The sequence below is a fragment of the Enhydra lutris genome, unplaced genomic scaffold (genome assembly GCF_002288905.1).
Source record: "Enhydra lutris kenyoni isolate GAN:26980312 unplaced genomic scaffold, ASM228890v2 scaffoldscaffold11, whole genome shotgun sequence".
Taxonomy (NCBI): domain Eukaryota; kingdom Metazoa; phylum Chordata; class Mammalia; order Carnivora; family Mustelidae; genus Enhydra; species Enhydra lutris.
The window spans coordinates 22,147,799-22,171,057 of NW_019154095.1; the positions used below are offsets into that span (position 1 = coordinate 22,147,799).

General features: G+C 34.6%; 1 protein-coding gene across 2 annotated transcripts in view; it reads left to right on the top strand.

Moving 5' to 3' along the window:
* Positions 1-23,259, top strand: part of LOC111144512 (tumor suppressor candidate 3) — a 249,406-nt gene that overhangs the window by 220,173 nt on the left and 5,974 nt on the right. Inside the window, exons 8-10 of one of the 2 annotated variants that reach the window (XM_022498824.1) lie at positions 14,205-14,279; positions 18,196-18,286; positions 22,849-22,903. In XM_022498824.1, coding sequence (XP_022354532.1) covers positions 14,205-14,279; positions 18,196-18,286; positions 22,849-22,867 — 185 coding nt within the window. In that variant the 3' untranslated portion in view covers positions 22,868-22,903. Of the gene's footprint in view, positions 1-14,204; positions 14,280-18,195; positions 18,287-22,848; positions 22,904-23,259 lie in introns of those variants that run through there. The other variant, XM_022498825.1, reaches the window with a different exon arrangement.

Sequence of the window (23,259 nt, forward strand, 5' to 3'; positions counted from 1 at the left end):
ACACACACACACACACACACACACACACACACACACTCTCTTAGGTCACATTTGCTTTTCCTATGAGAAATACATTTGTTTTCCACTTATTATGAATGAATATTATTTCACTTTGCATTTGTTTTCAATCTGTGATAGAAAGCAAATGTTTTAGTATGTTATATCAAAGGAAAAACATACTACATAAAAAAATGATGGATGCAAATTGAAGATAATTTTAGATTTAGAGCTCTGTAAGTCTTCTTAATATGCTAACATTTTTTTCAACATCTGCTCTCATTTAGCTTTCAATTGACAGTCTTCATTCTCTTCCTAGGAGCAAGAGTAAACCTAACATCATGTACAACTGAGAATGGATCATAATATAGTACAAATGTATTTGCTACCAGTTTAGTAGGATGCGCAGTGCCTCTGGGTGCTGCATATAATTTATACAAATAGCAGCTTCCGTTTTATGTGGAATTCTGTCAATATTTTGACTTTTTAAGCAGTAAAAGCTGATTGACAGATTTAGCAGAGAAGCTCAGGTGTGCATTGCTATGACATTACTCAATACAAAGTGAAAGTAATACATGAAGTAGACTAGGACGTGTGTGTGTGTGTGTAGGCACAGGCATTAGGAAACTCAGAACAACAGAAAAAGTCTCAAAAACGTAGTTCATCCACCGCTTGGGACTCTTCAGTAAGACAGCCAAAATGGCTACACTCACAGTTTAATGGCAGAAAATCAACTGTTTAATCCAGAGTTGAACATAGAAACTCTCAGATTAGTGCTGAGTCATTCAACCCTCTACTCAGTGAAGAAAGCCTTACACATCAAGTCTGACAGACCATCATCTAGCTTTTACCTCTTTCTAAAAGTTAATACTTCACCTAAAAATTATGTTACAGATTTTTTTTTCCCAAATGGTAAGTCTTATGTAGGCCCTTTTCTAACCAAAACTCTCTGTCATTGATATGCAAAATGATATGATATTTAACTTAAGTTAAATAATAATTCACAACACTCAACGGCCTTAAATTAAAAAGGTATCTTTAAATAAAGAGAGGGAAAAGGGAAAGTTAGCTCTTTTAAGCCATTTTAGTTCATAATCTTAATTACAATCAAGTTTAAAGTAGGTTTGCAGCTTATTTTTTGGTAAAGCCTAGAAAACTCAAGTTTGCAGTAAATATTCTTAAGATACTTGTTTCTTGACCCTACTGCTTTCAAATAGAATATTTTACCTTGTGCTTATACACAACCATATATACTCATTCCTTTGCTTTTAAATCCTATTTTGGGGTTGTATGCTCTGTATTTACTAAGTTCTCTCATTTATTTTCAATTAAATAAAACTAACTTCCTCTCAGATATAACAGTTTATACTGCCTTTTGCACTACCTTGGATTCTGTGTAACACAGTTGACAACTAGTACCAATGAGTTCCAAATCCAGTCTGTCTACTATTTTAGTAAATAAAGTTCTATTGGAACATAGGCACACCTATTCATTTCTGTATTGTCTTGATTACTTTGCACTACAACAGCAGTGTTAAGTAGTAGCCATACGTCATACAGCTTACAGAGAGTTCATATAGTTGTATTTATCAAATTTATAGTTGAACCTTGAACAGTGTGAGTGTTAGGGTTGCTGACACCCCCCCCCACATACACACACATTTAGAAATCCACCTAATTATTTTTTTCTTCTCAAAAATTAAGAGCATGCTGTTAACTGGAAGTCTTACTGATAGCAAATAATCATACGTATTTTTAAATACTATATGTACTGTATACTGTTTCTTACAAATAAAGCTCAAGTAAAGAAAATACTAAGAAAATCATAAAAAGAAAGTATATTTATAATACTGTAGTAGAGTAACAAAAAAAATTTGCATACAAGTGGACCCCAGCAGTTTAGACCTGTGGTTTTCAAGGTCAACTGTACTTTCTAGGCCTTTACAGAAAAATTCTGCAAATTACTGTTCAGTAGGATGTGGTAAGTAAAAAAAGCAAAAATCCCCAACCTTATGACCTCAAGATAGTTGCTGTTAACTCTCTTATCTTTCTCTGCATTTCCAGCTCTTTTGTTACTTTGCTCTTCTCTCATCATTTTCATCTATCCTTGTGATATCATCCTACCTTATTTCTCTTATGGCTTTTTGATTGGCAACTGTCACTTACTAGTTTGTGGCTTTGCATAAGTTATTCAGACCTCTCTGCTTCATTTTCCTTATTTGGAAACTGAAAAAAAGGTATCTGTCAAAAAGTTGTATGGCAATGAGTAAGAGGACAAGCAAAAACTTCCTGCCTTTTTGGGGGTCTAACATTGTAGTGGCAGGAAAAAGACAGTAAGTAAATTTTTTTTTTTTTAATTGTGAAATTTCTTTCAAAAACAATGTTACGGAGAAAAAACAGGAAAAAGGAATGAGAGAGGTTAGAGGAGGCTTTTCTGATAAGACGTCATTTGAGCAGAAACTAAAAGGGAAGTGAATTTTGTGGATATTTGGGAGAAGAGCATTAAGAAGGGGAATATCAAGTACAAAGATGCCTAGGCAAAGAGATTTCGGTCTTGTTGGAAAAATAGCTAGTAGGACAAGAATAAGAGCAAACGAGCAGAAACGTATAGGCTGTAGATCAGGATACAAATCATGTAGGGCCTAGAGGCCACTTTGAAATCTTGTTTATTCAGAGTGACATGGAAAGCTTTTAAATTGTTCTGAACAGAAGAGTGACATTACCTGACTTAAAGATATTAAGAACGAGAATGTTTTTAAGATTTAAGGGAATTTCATAAGCAAGAAACAACCACAAAATTCATAGGGAAAAATAATTTGCCACATTAAAATGATAACTATGCATAACAAAGCAATTTAAAAAAGAGAATGAGTTCAGCATCATGACAGTATGAGTTGTTCCTTTTGTCTTTTTTATTTACAAAATTGGACATTTGTAACCAAACAAAAGTACCTCAGCTCAATCCACCAGGATACCCCTCTGTACTCCCTCTAGTGGGTGAATAGGATGTCAGAGAGGGCTGGATCCAAAGGAGTCTGTGAGCCTGTCCCATACCCACTTGCTGCCATCAGAAAAGGTAATGTGGAGAGTGAAAAACTGGTACACTGACCGGAGATAGAGTATTTTCGGGATCCAACCAGCCTGATGGGAGAAACTGGCAAACAGTCAGACAAGAACAGACAAGTTTGGGGGCAGAGAAAAAAAGAGGAAAACAAACCCAAGTTGGCCTTCTGTCCCAGGGCAACACTGCCACCTATTAGGTTTGGAGGGTGGGAAGCAACAGCAACTACATCTCTGGTAGAAGAAGTGGAAAAGGAAAATGGTGAAGGACAGATCGCCTGGCAGTGCAGGCTGCAGAGACCAGCAAGACCCAGCTCCTGAGGAGGGACCTTATGACTGGGGAAAGGAAGAGTAAATGGAGAGAGGCAGACAAGAACATCAAGGGGTCTTACAAGTAAAGTGTTTCCTGCAGTAGGCTCCAGGATTTCAGCCAAAGGTCAGCCCAAAGACCTCTGGGATTTCCCCACTGGAGGATTCTCTTACTGGCCCAAGGGCACTCCCATAGCCCCAGGTGTTAAGTCCATACCTACTCAGACTTTGCCCCCAGCCTTTTTTTTTCTTCTAAACATAGTTCTTTTTACAAGCCTGATCCCAAGGGTAGCAATGAAAGCCAGCTCCAGTAAGAAAGCCCAAAACTTGTGCTATAGCACCACCTTCTGGAAAACAAAAGGTTTCTAATTGCCAGCCTGTTGAACTGTAACGAAGTGAACAAGAAAGGCACGTGCTACTTCAAATGGGACAGTAGAGGCACATTTCATTAGATACTGAAAAATCACAGTAATATGGCATCACAAAAAGGATAATTCTCAAGCAACCAAATCAAGGCATGGAATATTGTAATCTAACTGATAAAGAATTCAAAATTTCTTCATTACAATGAAGAAATTTAATTAGTTACAAGAAAACAGGCAATTCAGTGAGCTCCGGAATAAAATTAATGAACGAAGGGGTTCTTTACAAAGAGATTTAATTTTTTTAAAAGATTTTATTTATTTATTTGACGGACAGGGATCACAAGTAGGCAGAGAGGCAGGCAGAGAGAGAGAGGGAGAAGCAGGCTCCCCGCTGAGCAGAGAGCCCGACTCAGGGCTCGATCCCAGAAACCCGGGATCATGACCTGAGCCGAAGGCAGAGGCTTTAACCCATTGAGCCACCCAGGTGCCCCAAAGAGATTTAAATTTTAAAAAAAGAATGAAACAAATTCCGGAGCTGAGAAACTTAATAAATGAGATAAAGTATACATTAGAAAGCATAGAAAACAGAGCACATCAGATGGAAGAAAGAATAAGCAAGTTGGGGGATAGGAATTTAGAAATGACTCAGTTGGAATAATAGGGAACTATTATTTTTAAAAGTTAAAAAAAACCCTAAAGATTATTACTCTATCAGATAAGCAAATATCAGAATAATTGTATACCAGAAGGAGAAGAGAGAGAGAAGGAGGCAGAGTTTATTTAGAGTAGTAATAGCTGAGAACTTCCTAAACACGGGAAAGAAACTAGACTTGTAAGTCTACTAAGTTAAGGAGGCACCTTATTATCTCAATGCAAAAAGATCTCCAAGAAACTGTTAAAAATCATTTATAAAGAAATAATCTTAAAGGCAGCCAGAGGAAAAGGGAAAATAACCTAGAAAGGAACCCCCATTAAGCTCTCAATGCATTTCTCAGTAGAAACACTATAGGCCAGGAGAGAGTAGAATGACATACTCAAAGTATTGAAAAAGTAAAGTTACCAGTCAAGTATACTTTATATCATAAAATTATCCTTCAAATATGAGAGAGAAAGGCTGAAGAAAGACACCAGATCTGTCTTATAAATAATGCTGAAAAAAGTTTTTCAAGTTGAAATAAAAAGATGCTAATTAGAAACACAGAAGAAATGAAAGTCCACAAATGTCTGATAAAGGTGAAAGAAATAGAAAACTGTAACTTTATATTAGAAAAGTATATTAACCACTTAATATAAAGGTTAAAGGAAAGAACTTTAAAAATAATTACAGCTACTGCAGTTTGTTAATGAATTCACAGCATAAAAAGAGCTGTTCTGTGACATCAAAAATAAAAAAGCTGAGGAGTGAAGGGTAGAACTTTTATACGTGAATCAAGAAGAGAAAGTTTTTCTTTTTTGTTTTCCTGCTGATAGCAACTTATCTGAGGTATTCTGTCTAAGCCTCACGATAACCACAAGTTAAAAATCCAGATACAGGAAACAAAAAATGGGGGAGGATTTAGGGGGGAGACTGAGCAAATTACTATGGAAAACCACAAATTTACAAAGAAACAGAGGGAAAAAGAAACATTGAAAATCCAGAAGACAAAAGATGGTGATAGTAAGTCCTTAGATATCACTATTCATGCTAAATGTAAATGGATTGAAATCACCAATCAGAAGGCACAGACTAGCTGAACAGAATTTTTTAAAAAGCAAGACCCAAATATATGCTGCCTGTCAGAGACATTTCAGCTCTAAACACACACATGGGCTCAATATAAAGAAATGGAAGGGGATATAGTTCAAGCAAGTGTAAAACAAAAGAAAGTGGAACTACCCATACTTAGATTGGGCAAAATAGACTTCAGCCAAAAATGTTAGCAAGAGATAAAGTAGGTCATTATATAATGTTAAAGGGGTGAATACATCAAGAAGATACAATAATTGTAAATATATATGCACCAAACATACCAGAAGAGCAAAATATATTCAGCAAATACTAACAGATCTGAATAGAGAAATTGAACACAATGCAGTAAGAGTAGGCAATTTCAGTAACCTAGAGTCAGCAATGTATAGACCTATCCAGATAGATCATCAACAGGAAAATGTTAGAACTGGACCAAACTTTAGAAAAAATGGACACAGGACATTCCATCCAACAACATAAAACACATTCTCTTGTCAAGTGCACATGGAACATTCCCCAGGATAAATGATTTGATAAGACCCACAACACATATTAGCAAATTTAAGAAGACTGTAATCAAATCAACTATCTTTTCTGGACCACAATGGTATAAAATTATAAATCAATAAGAGGTAATCTAGGAAATCTACGAATGTGAAAACTAAAAAACATATCTCTAAACAACCAATAGGTCAAAAAGAAATCAAAAAGGAAATTTAAAGACATCTTCAAACAAATGAAAATGGAAAATACAATATACCAAACTAATGGGATAAAGCCAAAGCAGTTCTGGGACATAAGTTTATAGCAATAAATGCATATATTGAGAAATTATAATCTCAAGTAAACAACTTAACTTTACACCTCAAAAAACTAAAGAAAGAACAAATTAAACCCAAAGTTAACAGAAGAAAGGAAATAAGTACAAAGTAGAAAAAAAATGAAATAAAGACCAGAAAATCAATAGAATGGACCAATAAAACTAAGAGTGGATTCTTCAAAAAGAAACAAAATAGACAAACATTTAGCTAAACCAAGAAAAAAAGACTCAAAATCAGAAATGAAAGTGGAGTTATTAGAATGGTTACTTCAGAAATACGTAGGATTCTCGTCTGATCTCGGAAGCTAAGCAGGGTCGGGCCTGGTTAGTACTTGGATGGGAGAAATATGTAGGATCATAACAGACTTCTATGAATAATTATATGCCAAAAATTTAGATAATTTAGAAGAAATGGATACATTCCTGGGAACATAACTTGCCAACACTGAATCAGGAAGAAAGAGAAAATATGAACAGATCAAATATTAATAAAAATATCCTATCTGTAATCAAAAACCTCCCAACACAGAAAACCCCAGAACCAAATGTCTTCACTGGAGAACTGTACCTAACACTTAAATAAGAATCAACACCAATTCCACCAAAAAAAAAAAAAAAAAAAAAAAAGTAGTAGAGAACACTTCAGATTCTATGAGGCCAGCATTACACTGATACTAATACTAAATAAGGACAGCACAACAAAAGAAAACTATAGACTAATATCCCTGGTGACTACAAATATAAAAATTTGTCAACAAACTATCAGTAAACCAAATTCAAGAACACTTAAAAAGAATTATATGCCATAATGAAGTGGGGTTTAATCCTAGAATTCGAGGATGGTTCAACATGCAAATCAATAAATGTAGGACATACCATCAATAAAACAAAAGATAAAAATCATGTGTTCATTCTCAATAGATGCAGAAAAAGATCTGACAAAATACAACATCCTTTCATGATAAAAATCCTTAATGGGATTATACCTAATCCTTAACGGATTAGGTATATAGTCAGAACGTCAGAACATACCCTGGCATAATGAAAGCCATATAAAACATACCCAAAGCTAACACTGTATTTTTCTTTAAAGATTTATTTATTTGAGAGAGAAAGGAAGCAGAAGAAGAGGGAGGGAGAGGCAGATGGAGAAAGACTCCTGCTGAGCAGGGAGCCGGATGTGGGGCTCAGTCTCAGGACTCTGAGATCATGAGGTGAGCTGAAAGCAGATGGTTAACCGACTGAGCCACCCAGGTGCCACACTAACATTGAAATTCAATGGAAAAAAAAAAATGAGAGCTTTTTCTCTAAGATCCACAACAAGACAAAGATGCCTACTCTCACCACTCTCATTCAGTACTATACTGGAAGTCCTAGCTAGAGCAATCAAGACACAGATATAGAAGGCATCTAAATTGGAAAGGAAGAAGTAATATTGTTGCTACTTGCAGATGATATGAGCTTATATATATATCTATATCAGTACCAATAAAGAGAATCCCAAACTCTGAGCCAAAAAATTGTTGGCAACTAATCAACAATTTCAGTAAAGTTGGAGTACACAAAATCCAGTTGCAGAAAAGAGCTGCATTTTACACTAATGATGAAACATCTAAAAAAGAAATAAAACAATCTAATTTACAATAACATCAAAATTTTTAAAAATCTTAAGAATAAATTTAACCAAGAAAATGAAAAATCTGTACAATAAAACTACAAGACTTTGCTGAAAGAAATCAAAACACAAACAAATAGAAATGCATTCTATGTTCATGGATCCGAAGAATATTATTAAAATGTCTATACTTCCCAAAGCCATCTACAGACTCAATGCAATCCTCGTCAAAATGTAAAGGCATTCTTTACAGAAATAGAAGAGATGCGCCTGGGTGGCTCAGTTGGTTAAGTGCTTGCCTTCAGCTCAGGTCACCATCCCAGGGTCCTGGGATCAAGCCCCACATCGGGCTCCCTGCTCCATGGAAAGCCTGCTTTTCCCTCTCCTGCCATTGCTCCCCCTGCTTGTGCTTTCTTTCTCTGTATCAAATAAATAAATAATATCTTTTAAAAAAAAGAAAAGAGGGCGCCTGGGTGGCTCAGTGGGTTAAGCTTCTGCCTTCGGCTCAGGTCATGATCTCAGGGTCCTGGGATCGAGGCCCGCATCGGGCTCTCTGCTCGGCGGGGAGCCTGCTTTCTCCTCTCTCTCTCTATGCCTGCCTCTCTGCATATTTGTGATCTCTCTCTCTCTGTTTCAAATAAATAAATAAAATCTTAAAAAAAAATAAAAATAAAAAAAAGAAAAGAAAAAGAAATAGGAGAAACAATCCTAAAATTTGTTTTGAACCATAAAAGGCCACAAATAGCTAAAGCAGTCCTTGGGTAAAAGAACAAAACGAGAGGTACACTTCCAGATTTCAAACAATTCTTCGAAGCTATAGTAATAAAAGCAGTGTTGTACTGACACAAAAACAGACCCAGAGACCAAGGGAATAGAATAGAGAGCCCAAAATTAAACTTTGGCATATACAATCTATTAATATTTGACAAGGAACCCAAGAACATTCAGGAAAATACAGTCTCTTCAACACATGTCTCTTTTGCACATGCAGAACAATGAAATTGGACCCCTATCTTTGTGCCACCCACAAAAGTAAACCAAAATGAATTAAACGTAAGATCTGGTACTATAAAACTCATAGGAGAAAACAAAGGGAAGAAGTTCATTGACAGCAGTCTTGATGGCAATGATTTTTTTGGATATGTCACCAAAAACACAACACAAGAAAAAAAAAGTGGGGGGGAACTACACCAAATTTAAAGGCTCTGCAAAGCCAAAGAAACAACAAGGAAAGGCAGCCTACAGAATGCAAGAAAGTTTTTGCAAACCCCACATATCAAATAAGGGGTTCATATCCAAATATATTAAGAACTCCTACAACTCAATTACAAAAAGCAACCTGATTAAAAAATGGGCAGAGGAACTCAACAGCCATTTTTCCAAAGAAGATGTGCAAATGCCAACAGATATATTAAAAGATGCTCAGCATCACCAGTCATCAGGGAAATGCAGATCAGCATCACCAGGAGATACCACCTCACTCTAATTTAAGCCTGTTATCAAAAAGATAAATAAATATTGGCAAGGCTATAGAGAAAAGAGAACCCTTGTGCTCTGTTGATGGGAATGTAAATTGGTGTGGCCACTATGAAAAAACAATATGGAGTTTCCTCAAAAAATTAAAAATAAAGCCACCATACAATTCAGCAGTTGCACTTCTGGATATGTGTCCAAAACCACTACTTTAGATAGATACATGAACCCCTGTGTTTACTGCAGCATTATTTAGAATAGCCAGATATGGATGCAACCTAAGTGTCTCTTGATAGATGAATGGTTAAAAAAAGTTGATACACAAATATTGTTCAGCTACAAAAAAGTAGGATATCTTGCTGTTTGCAACAACAGGGATGGAATTTGAGCACATTATGCTAAGTGAGATCAAAGAAAAGCAACTACTGTATGATATACGTGGAATTTTAAAAAGCCAAACTTGTCAAAACAGTAAAATGGTGGTTACCACAAGAGGAAGGAAGGGTGCTAAGACAGTGAAGAGTATGAAGTTAATAATGGGTAGTAAATAAACCATAGAGAATTAATGCACAGTGAAATGAATATAGACAACAGTGTTGTACTGTAATCAAATTTGCTTAGTTTAGACCTTAATTATTTCAAAAGGGTAATTATTTAATATAGGTGATGATTATCACTACAATGGCAATCGAATTAAAATATATATCAAATTAATACATTGTACCTCTTAAACTTACACAATGTCGTATGTCAAACATACTAAGGTTTTAATAATTAAAAAAGGAGAGAAGACGTCTATCGCATTGTAGTTAAGAGCAAATGGGCATTGGCTCAGACAGCCTTGGTCTGAATTCTGGCTCTCATACTACTTAACACCTTGTGCCAGTTATTAGTCTCTAATTTTCATTATCCCAATTTGTAAGTAAGAACTAAAACAGTACCCACCTCACAGCACCGTTAGAAGGCTTAATGAGAGAAATCCATGCACAGTGCTTAGCTCAGTTGCCTGCACATAGTTGAGGTAAATAAATGTTGGCTATTAGATTAAATATATACATACAAACATATAAAACAACACATAAAGGAAGAATCCAAATGTAACACTTCAACCAAATCATGTCCAGAAAAAGAAAGCACCATACAAATTAACTTAAGAAAAATACAAATATGGGTAAGAGAGTTATGGGGAAATGGGGAAAAAAAAGAGCAATATACAGAAGGTTAAACAAAGAGAGGAATCAACTTATCAAAGGATGCTCAGACTATTATTACAGATGGTCATCCATCAGTTTGGTAAAAGCAATAGTTCAGCAAAACTATTGATGAAATACAAGAAAAATACAGTGTGACTGTACCTTAGTAAACTTGAAAATACACATGCCGCCTCTTAAAAAAACTCTACCTGTAAGTGTAGATCTTATGGAAAATATTGCACATGTAAACAGATAACCTTGTAGGAATATTTATAATAGCAAACATTTGGGAACAATTGTGCATCAGTAATATAAAGCAATAAAATGTGGTATATGCTTAAGAAAATCCTATAATTCTGTCACAAATTGAATTTGATTATTCAAAAACAAGTCCAACAAGAAGCATATTACTCATGCAGTTTTCACATTGTAGCTTAACTCTTTGCAGAGGAAAAGCAGTAAAAAATGGTATGAAGAGCTTTTAATGGGGATTGGTTTTACTTGTGTAACCACAGTTAATATCCAATATTCTTTTGCCGAATAAAGAATACTTTTTCTCGACATTATATCTGTGTATAGGTATGTTTATAACATACATATATATGTGCAAATGAATGTTTATGTGTAAAATTTTATCCTGAATATATTTTTATATATGGCTATACTTTTATTAAAATTTTTAAGCATTTAATTTTGTAAAACTTATTCCCCAGAAATAGAAATAGTCACATTTGCCCATGATTTTATTAGTGGAATTTCAGAAGCATTTGTAGTGATACTTATTTTACTTATAATATCTACATAAAATCATTTTAAATGTCATTTATGTTTTGAATATTTGCAAAAAGTATTTTGTTGGAGTTAAAATGATCTGGCATCCTGTGTGAATTTTCAGATCAAATGTGTATATTTAACTGTGTAGATTCAAATTTGTACCTGAATGTAATAAAGAATGTTAAGGTGAATTACAAAGTAGAACTCAGACTTAAGAATTCCCTTAGCAGACAAAATCATTTAAGCCACATAAACACGACTAAATTTAGCCCTTTTCAAAAATATAAGTGAAATTAACTTGCGACAGTTCTTACAAATGCCTCTGATAATTATAAAAGAAACTTGTCATCTTCCTAAAAATGGCATGAGAGATAATCACTCGTAACCAATCCCCTGCTATCTGGAAATCCCCACTATAATAACCAATCACTATAAAAGTCAGTAACTTCTTCATTTTTACTTTATAAGCCATTCAGTGACTTCATGTCCCTGAGGATTATATTAGTCCTTGAATTTGGGGAACCCTAGTTTAAAAATTGTTCTTGCACTCCCAATAAACTATTATTAAGTACTATTTATTGATTTGATGGTTTTAACTTTGTTATTACTAAATTTTGGCCAGATGTAACCAGAGAAGAATGAAACGGAAACCTAATTTAACTCTTTATTAAGGATCTATACAGTCACAGTAGTTTGCTCCAATAAGCTAAGCAATAGAAATTCCCTACGTATGAGCAGTTTGAGTGATAGGAGCTTTTAATTTTTTTCCCCATAACTTTATAATTAGCATAGTCCTAGGACTCTAGGGTCAAGGGAATTTTTATCAGTGGATTGTCTAAAACATGTTAAGAATGAATCCTTTCAGTCCACAGACTACCATACCATAAAATGAAATATTCGTTGTCTTACCTTACCTTTTTCAGGCTATCACAACATGATTGAAACTCAAGGAACTCAAATAATTACCAAAATTTCAATGGTTCTCAAACTATGTGTCATGGTTCCCTAAAAGTTCAGTGGTAGTGTAAGATATATATGTGTTTTGGGCTTGGTTTGAGAATGGGAAGTGGGGGGGCTGGTGTTACATAGTGCTGATAGTGGCTTTTCTCTTGTATGCGTTAGGCTTCAAATCAAGGTTGGTTGGTTGGTTGGTTTTCTCCAGTAAGAATTCCATAAAGGATTGCTAAATAGAATAGATTGAAAACCACTCATATATAGAGAGAGGTTATTATAAGCATAAATACCTAACTGGAGAAGTCAGGTATTTATTGTTTTTAGAAGTTGGACAATATGGTCATGAAAGAAATTATTTTATAATTATTAACCAATACTTTGATATGATGGTTATGAAAATATAGTGGAAATATTTACCTGCAGAATTTTCCCTGACCTACTCCACTTAATTATATAGACATAGCCAAATAATATTCGTTGAGCTTTCAATGTTTGGAGAAGAAGACACTTAGGTGTATCCTGTACAGCAGACTTACTGATGCTGGTTGTACATACATAGCAGTAGAAATGAATACAAGGAGACCATAGTAGAGTTGAACAAATTAATGAATTTCTGGCCTAGAATTTCTTTAGTTTTCTCAACCCATTATTTTTCAACCCATCAGTCATTTGGGCAGAATACATAATAAATATATTTACAGAGTTGATGAGTCTTAACATTAGTCCTTGTCAAACCTGTTTTAATAACATGACCAAGAATGTTCTTAAAAAAGTGAAATCTCGGGGCACCTGGGTGGCTCAGTGGGTTAAGCCTCTGCCTTTGGCTCAGGTCATGATCCCAGGGTCCTAGGATCAAGCCCCGCATCAGGCTCTCTGCTCAGCAGGGAGCCTGCTTCCCCCCTCTCTCTCTGCCTGCCTCTCAGCTTACTTGTGATCTCTCTGTCAAATAAATAAATAAAATCTTTAAAAAAAAAAAAAGTGAAATCTCCTATCATTTTCAAATCTCTGGCATCTTTCAGTGTGGTATGAATATATTCATCCTGCTGTAAGCAGACATTACAGAATTTTTGTGTTTATTCTTAAAATGTCAATTTAACTAAATTAAGATCCTGCTAAATTTGTGAGAGCATTTTATCACAATGTGTTTGTTGCTTTTGTAAGACTTGTAATTTGTAACAAAAACTTCCACATGACACAGTACTGGACCTTAATAAATATTTCTTTAAACAAGGTAATCTATGAAACAACACATGAAATGGAAGCCAAGAAAAGGAATGCTATGCACACAAGCCCTGGGGAAAAAATCATAGTAAATATATTTTGATTTTCTCTGATTGCCGATGAAATTTGTCCCTGTGACTATAACTAGTACATAGCTTCCATCAATAATATGAAATGGTGGGGCACCTGGGTGGCTCAGCGGCGGGTTAAAGCCTCTGCCTTCAGCTCAGGTCATGATCCCAGGGTCCTGGGATCGAGCCCCGAATTGGGCTCTCTGCTCGGCGGGGAGCCTGCTTCCCCCCCCTCACCTCTCTGCCTGTCTCTCTGCCTACTTGTGATCTCTGTCTTTCAAATAAATAAATAAAATCTTAAAAAAAAAATAATAATGTGAAATGGTGTAACTGATTTTGGAAATCCATTTAATTCCTAAATGCTAAGAAAATGAGTCCTGGAACTTAACATTTAGAGTTAGACCCTCAAAATCTCAGTTTCAAGTTACTTATTTTTTAAAATCCATAGTCAAACACACGAAGAATGGTCATTTTGTGTTAGGTGGAGAGAGTTAAATCATATCTAGTCCCGTGTGCAGTTGTAACATTCCCATTCTGGAACAGAACACATGGTGTTCAGATCCAGAAAAATTAATAGATTTTATTTGCATGTATTTCTGCTGTTTCCTTGACAACTACTATAGATGCTGCTATCACCATGGGGATGGTTCTTCTAAATGAAGCGGCAACATCCAAGGGAGATGTTGGAAAAAGACGGAGTAAGTGTGTGTTGCTATTTTTATAGTTTTGTTTTAATCTTAAGATTCATTTAAGTAAAATGGGAAATATATAAAAGTCCTTAATAAATTTCTAAAGAAATGTTCTGATATGAGAAAGGTTGGAGTTTGTTTTACTTTTTTCTAGTTCTTGGATGTGGGTGTACAAATACTTAAAATCTATTTCTTCCAAAATGGGATTGGGTGATTTTCGGTGGAATTGCACATAAAGGCAAGCTGTCAGCCCTTGTCAGGGCTGCTCTGACCTGTGTCTACTGAAGCTGTATTCTCCATAGTAACGTCCACACTACAGGGAGACACACAATTCTGTGGTCAGAGTCTTCAGAGATTTTATTGGCAAATGCTGTGTTCCTTATTCTACAACAATCAGGTATTTCAAGGACTCACAGTTTTCAGTGTACAAAACACTGAAATAGAATACCTTCCGATTACTTTCAAATTTCTTTTAATCAACATTTAAAAAGTTATGTTTTGATCATGCCTTTTCCAGGCCCTATGACTTTTCCAGTGGTATTCCAAGATTTACAAGTCCACAGATTTCCAGCATTATGGTTTTTTTTTTTTAAGATTTTAAGATTTCTTTTAGAAAGATTTAAGATTTCTTTTTAAGATTTTATTTATTTGAGAGAGAGAAAGCACCAGAGCAGGAAGGGTCAGAAGGAGCAGTAGACTCCCCACCCCTGAGTGGGGGAGAAGACCGATGTGGGACTCCATGCTGGGACTCCAGCGTCATGACCTGAGCCAAAGGTAGATGTTTAAGGGACTGAGCCACCCAGGCGCCTTGTGTTTTCTAAGCATTGTGTTTCTAAGCAAGTTATCCACGTTTTATCCTTTGATGGAACTATTCCTTTCAGGGGGGTTGTAGAAAAAAAAATTCATTTGTATGAAGTATTAGATTTTGACAAGACAAGGGAAGAACATGGGAGAATAATCTACCCTTAGGAGCACAGGTTAGGAATGAAGACAGGACCTTAAATTTCCTGCCACAAACATTTTTTTTTTTTTTAATTATCAAGTTCCTATGTAATTTTATAATTAAACCCATAATTAAAATTTTTCCCAGTATGCTTAGCATTTCTGGAAACTTTTTAAACTTAGAATTTATGTGTGAGCAGCACAGGTATCTGAGAAAGACAATTTATTAAGAAGTTTAAAATAAAAATCCAGGGGCGCCTGGGTGGCTCAGTGGGTTAAGCCTCTGCCTTCGGCTCAGGTCATGTTCTCAGGGTCCTGGAATCAAGACCCGCATCAGGCTCTCAGCTCAGCAGGGAGCCTGCTTCCCCTTTCTCTGCCTGCCTCTGCCTACTTCTGATCTCTCTGTCAAATAAATAAAATCTTTAAAAAATAAAATAAAATAAAATAAAAATCCAGACTTATTTTCTTCTTGGAGGTATTAGCTATGGTGACATGCATATAAATAAATCATAATGATTTCTAAATAGTTGTCTTAAGTGTTAAAATATTTTGATTATAGTATACAGTTTAGTCTGTCCTTTGTTTTCCCATGATGGTATCTATACACCATTGTAAAGAAACTACAAAACAATCTAATGTATTACTTTTAGTTAAGCATTGTGCAGAATATCATTTTATGATACATCTTTTGAACAAACAATCTAATGTTCTTGGAATTGACAATGTTAATGAAGACATTTCTTATGTGATTATTTATTATATATCCTATCTTATTAAGCTAAGTAATAGTAATAAATACACAAATTTTTTATCTTATAACATCTGTGATACTGAGTTTATAAAATCACTACTTCCAGCTTCCCTCTTGGTAGATATTTCCCTACATATCACTCCAACACTCAGCATTGTCAAATTATTTATTCATGTGTAGTGTGAGAGAAAGAAGGAGACATGGGAAATATATTTTACAGTTACTCCTTTTTGATTTTTAATACAACTATTATGATTATTATTTCTCAGATCAGAATGATTCTGTATCATAGCATTTTCTTACAAGTATGTTACCTTATATGGGCTGCAGTGGTTCATTCAGTAATTACTAACTCCTCACTACTACTCACTCAGTTCCACTGCTCCCCTCCCTATATACAAGGACTTGAGTAGCCCTGTTTTGTTCCACTGCACAGCATCAAGTAAATATATTGTTTTACTTGATCATGTACTTTGAGCTTCATTTCCCACTGAGCACAACCAAAGTGGCAAAGCAACTAAAAGCTTCTGAAAATTTAAAACAAGAAAGGAAAGAATGAGTGTTTGATAAAAATACCAGATGTGGTAAGGTGTAAAATAAAGCATGAGGTAATCAGTTCTAGGTTTAGTAAGATTGTTGTAAGAAGTGATGCTGTTATTGTTGTATCTAGTGCCCGGTGTCTGTCACACTTGGATAGTTTACATGTTTTTAAAAAGGTGTTCTTCATTTGGGGATATTTAGCAACCTACTTTTTTACTTTATTTTCGGCCAGTATTAATTTGAAGTTCAACTGCATGAACTTTGTCTGAAATGGAATGTCACAGAGGCTACAGTTGAATGTTGTTAAGCTCTTGGGACTTTCAGCAATTTATACTCGAAACTGAAAGAATGATAATCCTACACTGTTGAAAGAAAACTGACAGATTTCTAGACCATTTTTTGACAGTGTCATAAGTTATCCACTCCTTGATTTCCAGGATTGTAATTAAACCTGGTCTCAGACCTGCTAGAAGGATTTTTTTTTTTAATGTCTTTCATCATTATGGAAGCATATTGAACTGCTAACTCTTCCTTGTGTTCTGTACCTTAGTGTGTTTCATTTCTTTAATTATTTCAAATATTTTCAGTATTTTTATAAGAATTCTCTGAAACTAATGAAAGGATACAAGTATCGTGCAAGTGTTTTATTCTTAAATGCTTAGATTTTTCTTAAGAATTAACTCTATTTTCTACTTATTTATGGCATAAATTTGTCCATTTCAATTTCTTTAAATTCATGTTTTTCTTTATCCCAAACAGACCTGCATTTAATTGGCTCAGATTTTTAAGCATTTTAATTTTACAAGCATGTATTTTACTAATAGTAATAAATCTTGTTTAAATACTCTATATATTTGCATACATATTTCCATTGTTTTGTATTACAAATATTTATTACTCTTTGACTTTAGAGTAAAATCTTCCTAACCATAACAAAAAGGAAAAGAAGACAAAAAGTATTTTCACTCTTGTTAACTTGCCTGGGATACAGGGATACTGAAAACCTAGACCACAGCACATTCTACTCTAATATGCCATTTGTTAAAAGTTTCTTCGTTTGTTAAAAGAAATAATAGCATTTTGACAAAAGTATCTACTCTGTGGGGGGATTTCCCCCCACTTTGGGCTCTCCAGAATCCCTACTACTTTACTCCTGAAGGCTTTATTCCAGCTTTTTGTACACTAGGATGACTATTTCTAAGTAACAGACTTTTACCCAAACAATAATCTAGCCAATAATCTAAAATGACATTTCTTAGTAAATATTGCATGGCATCTGAAAAGAATAAAATTCTGTTTAGTATTCTAACAATGCAAATGTCTATGCTAATATAGCCAATGCTTTATAAGGCAGGGGCTGATAATCTTGTTTGTGGTTTATCACATATTTTGTTTTGTTTTGATCCTTGAGGCATTTTAGTACTTATAGGAACTCTGTAAGAGAAGAAAAGCACCAGAAGACTTAGATCAGTCACTTTTGTTGTTTTCATACCCCAAATAGTACATTTTCATTGAGAAGAATGTGGAAAATAATGAATACATTGTATTTTGGATTATCTGGTTTGTTGTGCCTGTATGTGCCATGAACTATTAAACTGTAAGTATACTGTTATTAATCGAATGCATTTAAAAAACATACGCATTTTGGTTCCATGTGTCTAGACATTAATGGCATTTTCTGTCTCTTTCTAGTAATTTGCCTAGTGGGATTAGGCCTGGTGGTCTTCTTCTTCAGTTTTCTACTTTCAATATTTCGTTCCAAATACCACGGCTATCCTTATAGGTAATATCATTATACTAATGTGAATGTTTTTATTTTTAACTAATAAACGACTTCATTGGTTAATGGATATTTAAAGGCTAATATCAAGTAGCTAACTCATTTGCCAAATGATTTTTAACTCAGTTAAACAAGTCTTTGAGCACCTGCCATGCGTTCGGCTCAGACTTTGCAGAGGCCTATGAGGCACACGGCCTTATAGACAGTAGAACTTCATTTTAGAGATACCTATCACATATGTATTGTATATGTACATATAATACAGTGGGTTTTAGTTTTCTGGAATTCATCAAATTTCTTTTTCTCTTGTTTTGTCTGTCCATCCGATCACTCACGTTCAAATTCTTTGGCTTCCTCAGGTTTATATAGGATATATGTTTCCTCCCATGACATTTACATATATGCATCTCTTAGAACTAAAAAAATGTAGTATAGAATATCAGTATGTACCCCCCAAAATACCAATTTTACATTTGACAAGTTTTCTTCCTTAATTAGTCTAGCACATGGATTTACGCTCAAGTTACCTTAGTTGTGGTAGATCCTGGGTTTTTGTTTTTGTTTTTGTTTTTAATTTTATTTATTTATTTATTTATTTGAGAGAGAGAGAGATCACAAGTAGGCAGAGAGGCAGGCAGAGCAGAGGGGAGGAAGCAGGCTCCCTGCTGAGCAAAGAGCCCGACACGGGGCTTGATCCCAGGACCCCGAGATCACAACCTGAGCCAAAGGGCAGAGGCTTTAACCCACTGAGCCACCCAGGCGCCCCTTGATCCTGCTTTTTTTTAATGATTATTATTGCTGCACTGCATCATTTGCCTTTTGAATTATCTTTAATTTTTTTTCTCAGAAATTTTCATCAGTTATCTTGAATGTGTTAATAAATAGATGATAAACATCAAAACCAAGTATTGCTAAAAGGTCTGCAGAGATTACATGCCAGAGATTTGGATATCTCCTGAGCTAAATCCTAAAAACCTAACAGCGTAGGGGGAAAATATACATCTATACAACTAGTTCACTGGAGAAAAGGCAAAGATGATAGCACAAGCAAGAATGAGAGAAGTAATAAAGAGTGGGAGAGAGAAATAATTCTGAGAAGTGGAAATGTGAGATGTTAAAGAAAAAGCTCTCTCTTCCCACAGAATTATTCAGCATGAGAAGCCAGGTCCGTTATGAGCGTCACATAGCACCACATTTTCAAGCAGTTTGCACTCCCAGAAGTGTGTTTCTGTGGCACAAGCCTTAAAGTACCTGCCTAAAAAAGAAAATATCAGGCCTGCTCATCTCAAATAAAAGCACTTTGTAAGGAATAAAAGAATGATATACAGGACACCACCATTATAGGAAAGGGAAAACATGCAAAACATTCCAGAAGGCATGTGCTGTCCTAAGCACTTCTGACAAGACATTTGTGGTTAACCGTCTTTATGGAGAGTCAAGCCCTACTATTAACCCTGGGGACCAAGAGCTAAGTTAATGCAATCCTTTGCAGCAGACATACACTGAAGTAGGCTTGCAAAAGACAAGAATAGTTTCTTGTCCAAGACCATATCCTTGACTTCAAGATGAATTGCAAGGACAAACACACTTTTTCCTTTAAAAAGACTAAAAAAACTTCCCACTTCTGCCTACTTTGGATAATACCCATACTGTGGATAAAACCGTTGAGCTATCCCATAGTGAAGATGCACATTTGAACACAATATCATATACTAATTTAAAAATCACCTGTCACCAGGGACTTCAAACTCCAATGCTAAAGTACTTTCTTGGGTATAATGCCTTAAGCCCTCTGTGGCCTTTGATTTCTTCCTTTTAAATTTCTGTGAATTCTAACTTTTGTATCAAGAAATACTATTGATAGTTTAAAGGTAATCCTGGTCATACTGCTAATTTTTTATTCCTCTTAATTTTGAATTTTGTTTAATCTACAACCTTCAATTTCTTCTGTGTAGTGATCTTTATGCGTTTTATTTTTCTTTTTAATCTTAAGCCTTAAACATTTATGTTCTTCATTATATTTTCTCAGCACTTCACACTATTATTTTTGTTGATCTTTGAAAGAAACAAATGTCTGCTTGAAGTGTTTATCCTGTTTCCTTAAATCTCTCCTACATTTTAGTCCTAAGGGTGCTTTTCCTACAGTATCAATAGATTTCACGCCATCACTGAATTCTCCCAGATTCTCTGTTAGGTTTCAGTAAGCAAACTTGCTGCATTTAAATTCCCTATCTTAAAACAACAACAACAACAAAAACAAAAAACAAAACAAAAAAACCCTGATCTGTTACTCTGTGACCTTGGACAAATTATTTAATTCTTCTAAATACTGGTTTTCTCCTTACTAAATGAAAAAAAAATACATACTTCATTTGACTATCGTAAGGATTACATGAGAGTGAATGTAAATTACTTAACACATTGCCAAGTATGTGGTAAATAACACATAGTATTAATTACTCAATAAATGTTAGATGCTTACTGTCATTAATTCAGATAGGTAAAAATATTTCAAACTCATTTATATTTCATTTACTAAGTAGGATTTTCTTTACACTGAAGATTAAGTAACTTTTATATTTGCATGATTCAGTTTAGCGAAGAACAGATTGTCCCTGAACCTTCTGTTGAACGTAATTGGGCTCCTGAGTCCCTTGAAACTACTAGTGAAATATCAAGATTATTAAGAGTTTGGTCTAATTACCATCTGAGCCATAATTCAAAAAAGAATTTTATTTCAATGGTAGCACTGCGTTCATTTTGTATATTAAATAAAGATTAACTTTAGGCTCATCCCATTTTCAGAGAAAAGCAAAGAGCTGGTAGCAATACCTGATAGTCTTTACTTATAGGTAATATCCCATTTTTTTCCACTGATGCACACTGACCTACAAAAATTCAAAAAATTTCTGTAAAAGTACTTCTGACCCATGCCTCTACTTTAGTTAAAAAAAATAATAATAATAACATGAAACATTCTCTATTAATTCAATCACTTTGCTTCCTATTTATAGAACTCTTTAGTTGTCTTAGCAAGATAGAGTAGCAGAATGGAAAATAATATTTACAATAAGAGCTGAGTTCAATATATAATTTTTTAATTAATAGCTCTAGCTCTGCAGTCAAATAAATCTGAGTTTGAATCTTAGATCCTCTCTGCTAACTTTGGGGCTTGGAGTTAGTTACTTAAGTTCTGGGTCTCATTTTTCTTCACTTTGAAAATCACATTTTAGTTTTTTATGGGGTTGGAGACAGGCTCAGTTGTTAGGTTTGTCTCAAGTTATTTCTCTTTCTTTTGTCAAGATATTTAACTTTGTTGAGCTTCTTTCTTCATTTGTAGTTGGTATAACACCTATCTTCTTCTGTGGGGATAAATTATATGATCACTTTGTAATACCTAAAATGTAAGGGGGTTCTCAATAAATATTTACTTCACCTCCTTCTTAACTTGTACAATCCCTTCAACTTTAGCATCTTACTTCATTATGTTTTTGTTCAGCACTTTACTTCATTACATTCTTCATTGAGTATTCATATATTACTGTTTTATGTATTAAAGTCATTTTCATTCTGTAATATTATGAGATATTTTAGAGAAGAGTCTGTGAAAATACCTTTTTGTATCTCCAAAGTGCTGTGCGCATAGTAGGTGCTCATCATATTAATTGACTATTTAACTCAAAAACATTTTTTATGTATTATCTAAATGCAACAGGAACCATTAAGATAGAAACAGTGACAAGAAGAGTACTGGTTTGCCACATTGTACAACTCCAGAAGATGGGTTCACATCAAATGACACCTCCTGGAGTTGTTAGGTTATTCCACACACCTAAAGGGATGTGTGCTGTGTGGAAAGATAATTATTCCAGAAACCTGAGCTATAAAGATACTTATTGCAAATTCAGATTGATTCTTAGCTGGCTGGCATCAAATAATAAAAATATATTTTATTAAGCTTATAATGGACATAGAAACTATATTCTATTGTCTTTTAAAAAATTACTTTTAATTCCTGATGTCCTTGGCTATTTTGAGAAATAATGAGTAACAAAAAAATGGACGTTCAGTAATGGGAAGTACAGAATAACAGAAATGAAAGACATTTATATGAATTTTGAGGAAAGTATGGTAGTGGACAAGTACAGCAAGACAAAAAAATCCCAGGATATACAGTATAGCAATCTCACATTCATTTCTGTATCTTACATGTAGATCTTTCATCTGTAGAGAAAATATTAAATATAATCTTGAGTTATACAAATAGAAAAATAATATTGAAATGATGTGGTGATCAATCCACAATACATATCACTGATAAGAATTTCACTGGGATTGTCTTTCTCCTGCTGAGTTCCAGCTTTGAAGAATGACATAAAGGACCGAAGATTTAGAGAGGATTCGGAGAAGAGCTGGAATGCTCTAAAGGCACCATTGTCTGGCCCCTATCTTATCTAGATAAGGAATACAGTGCTAAATCTTGTAATAATATTTTGCAAATGGAAATTGAATCTTAAGGACTATTTTTTCCATATTGTTGTATTTCACTGTGGTGTATTGGAAAGTGATCTGGACTTTGAGTGAGAAGATGTGATTTGGACCATGGCACTTTAAAACTATAACCTCAGGCAAGTCTTTTAATCTTCTCTGAGCCTCAGTTTTCCTCATCTTTCAAATAAAGACCATAATATTTCTCTCATACATAAGACAAGTTATAGCAAACTGCTGCTTTATAGATGTAAGATAACTTTTAACTGTGAGACCCTATATTCCAGTCTTAGGCTGTTGTACATTGCTTTAGAGATAAGACCTCAGATACAGATATCTGCAATAGACTTTGACCCATGGAATTAACCGTTTGACAAACAGTAGCTTTGTAAAATACTCCGATATATGCATATGCACTCCACTCCAAACAAAGTATAATTTCATTTAGTTACTTCCCTCTTACTACTTTAGGAAGAAGTTAGAAAAAG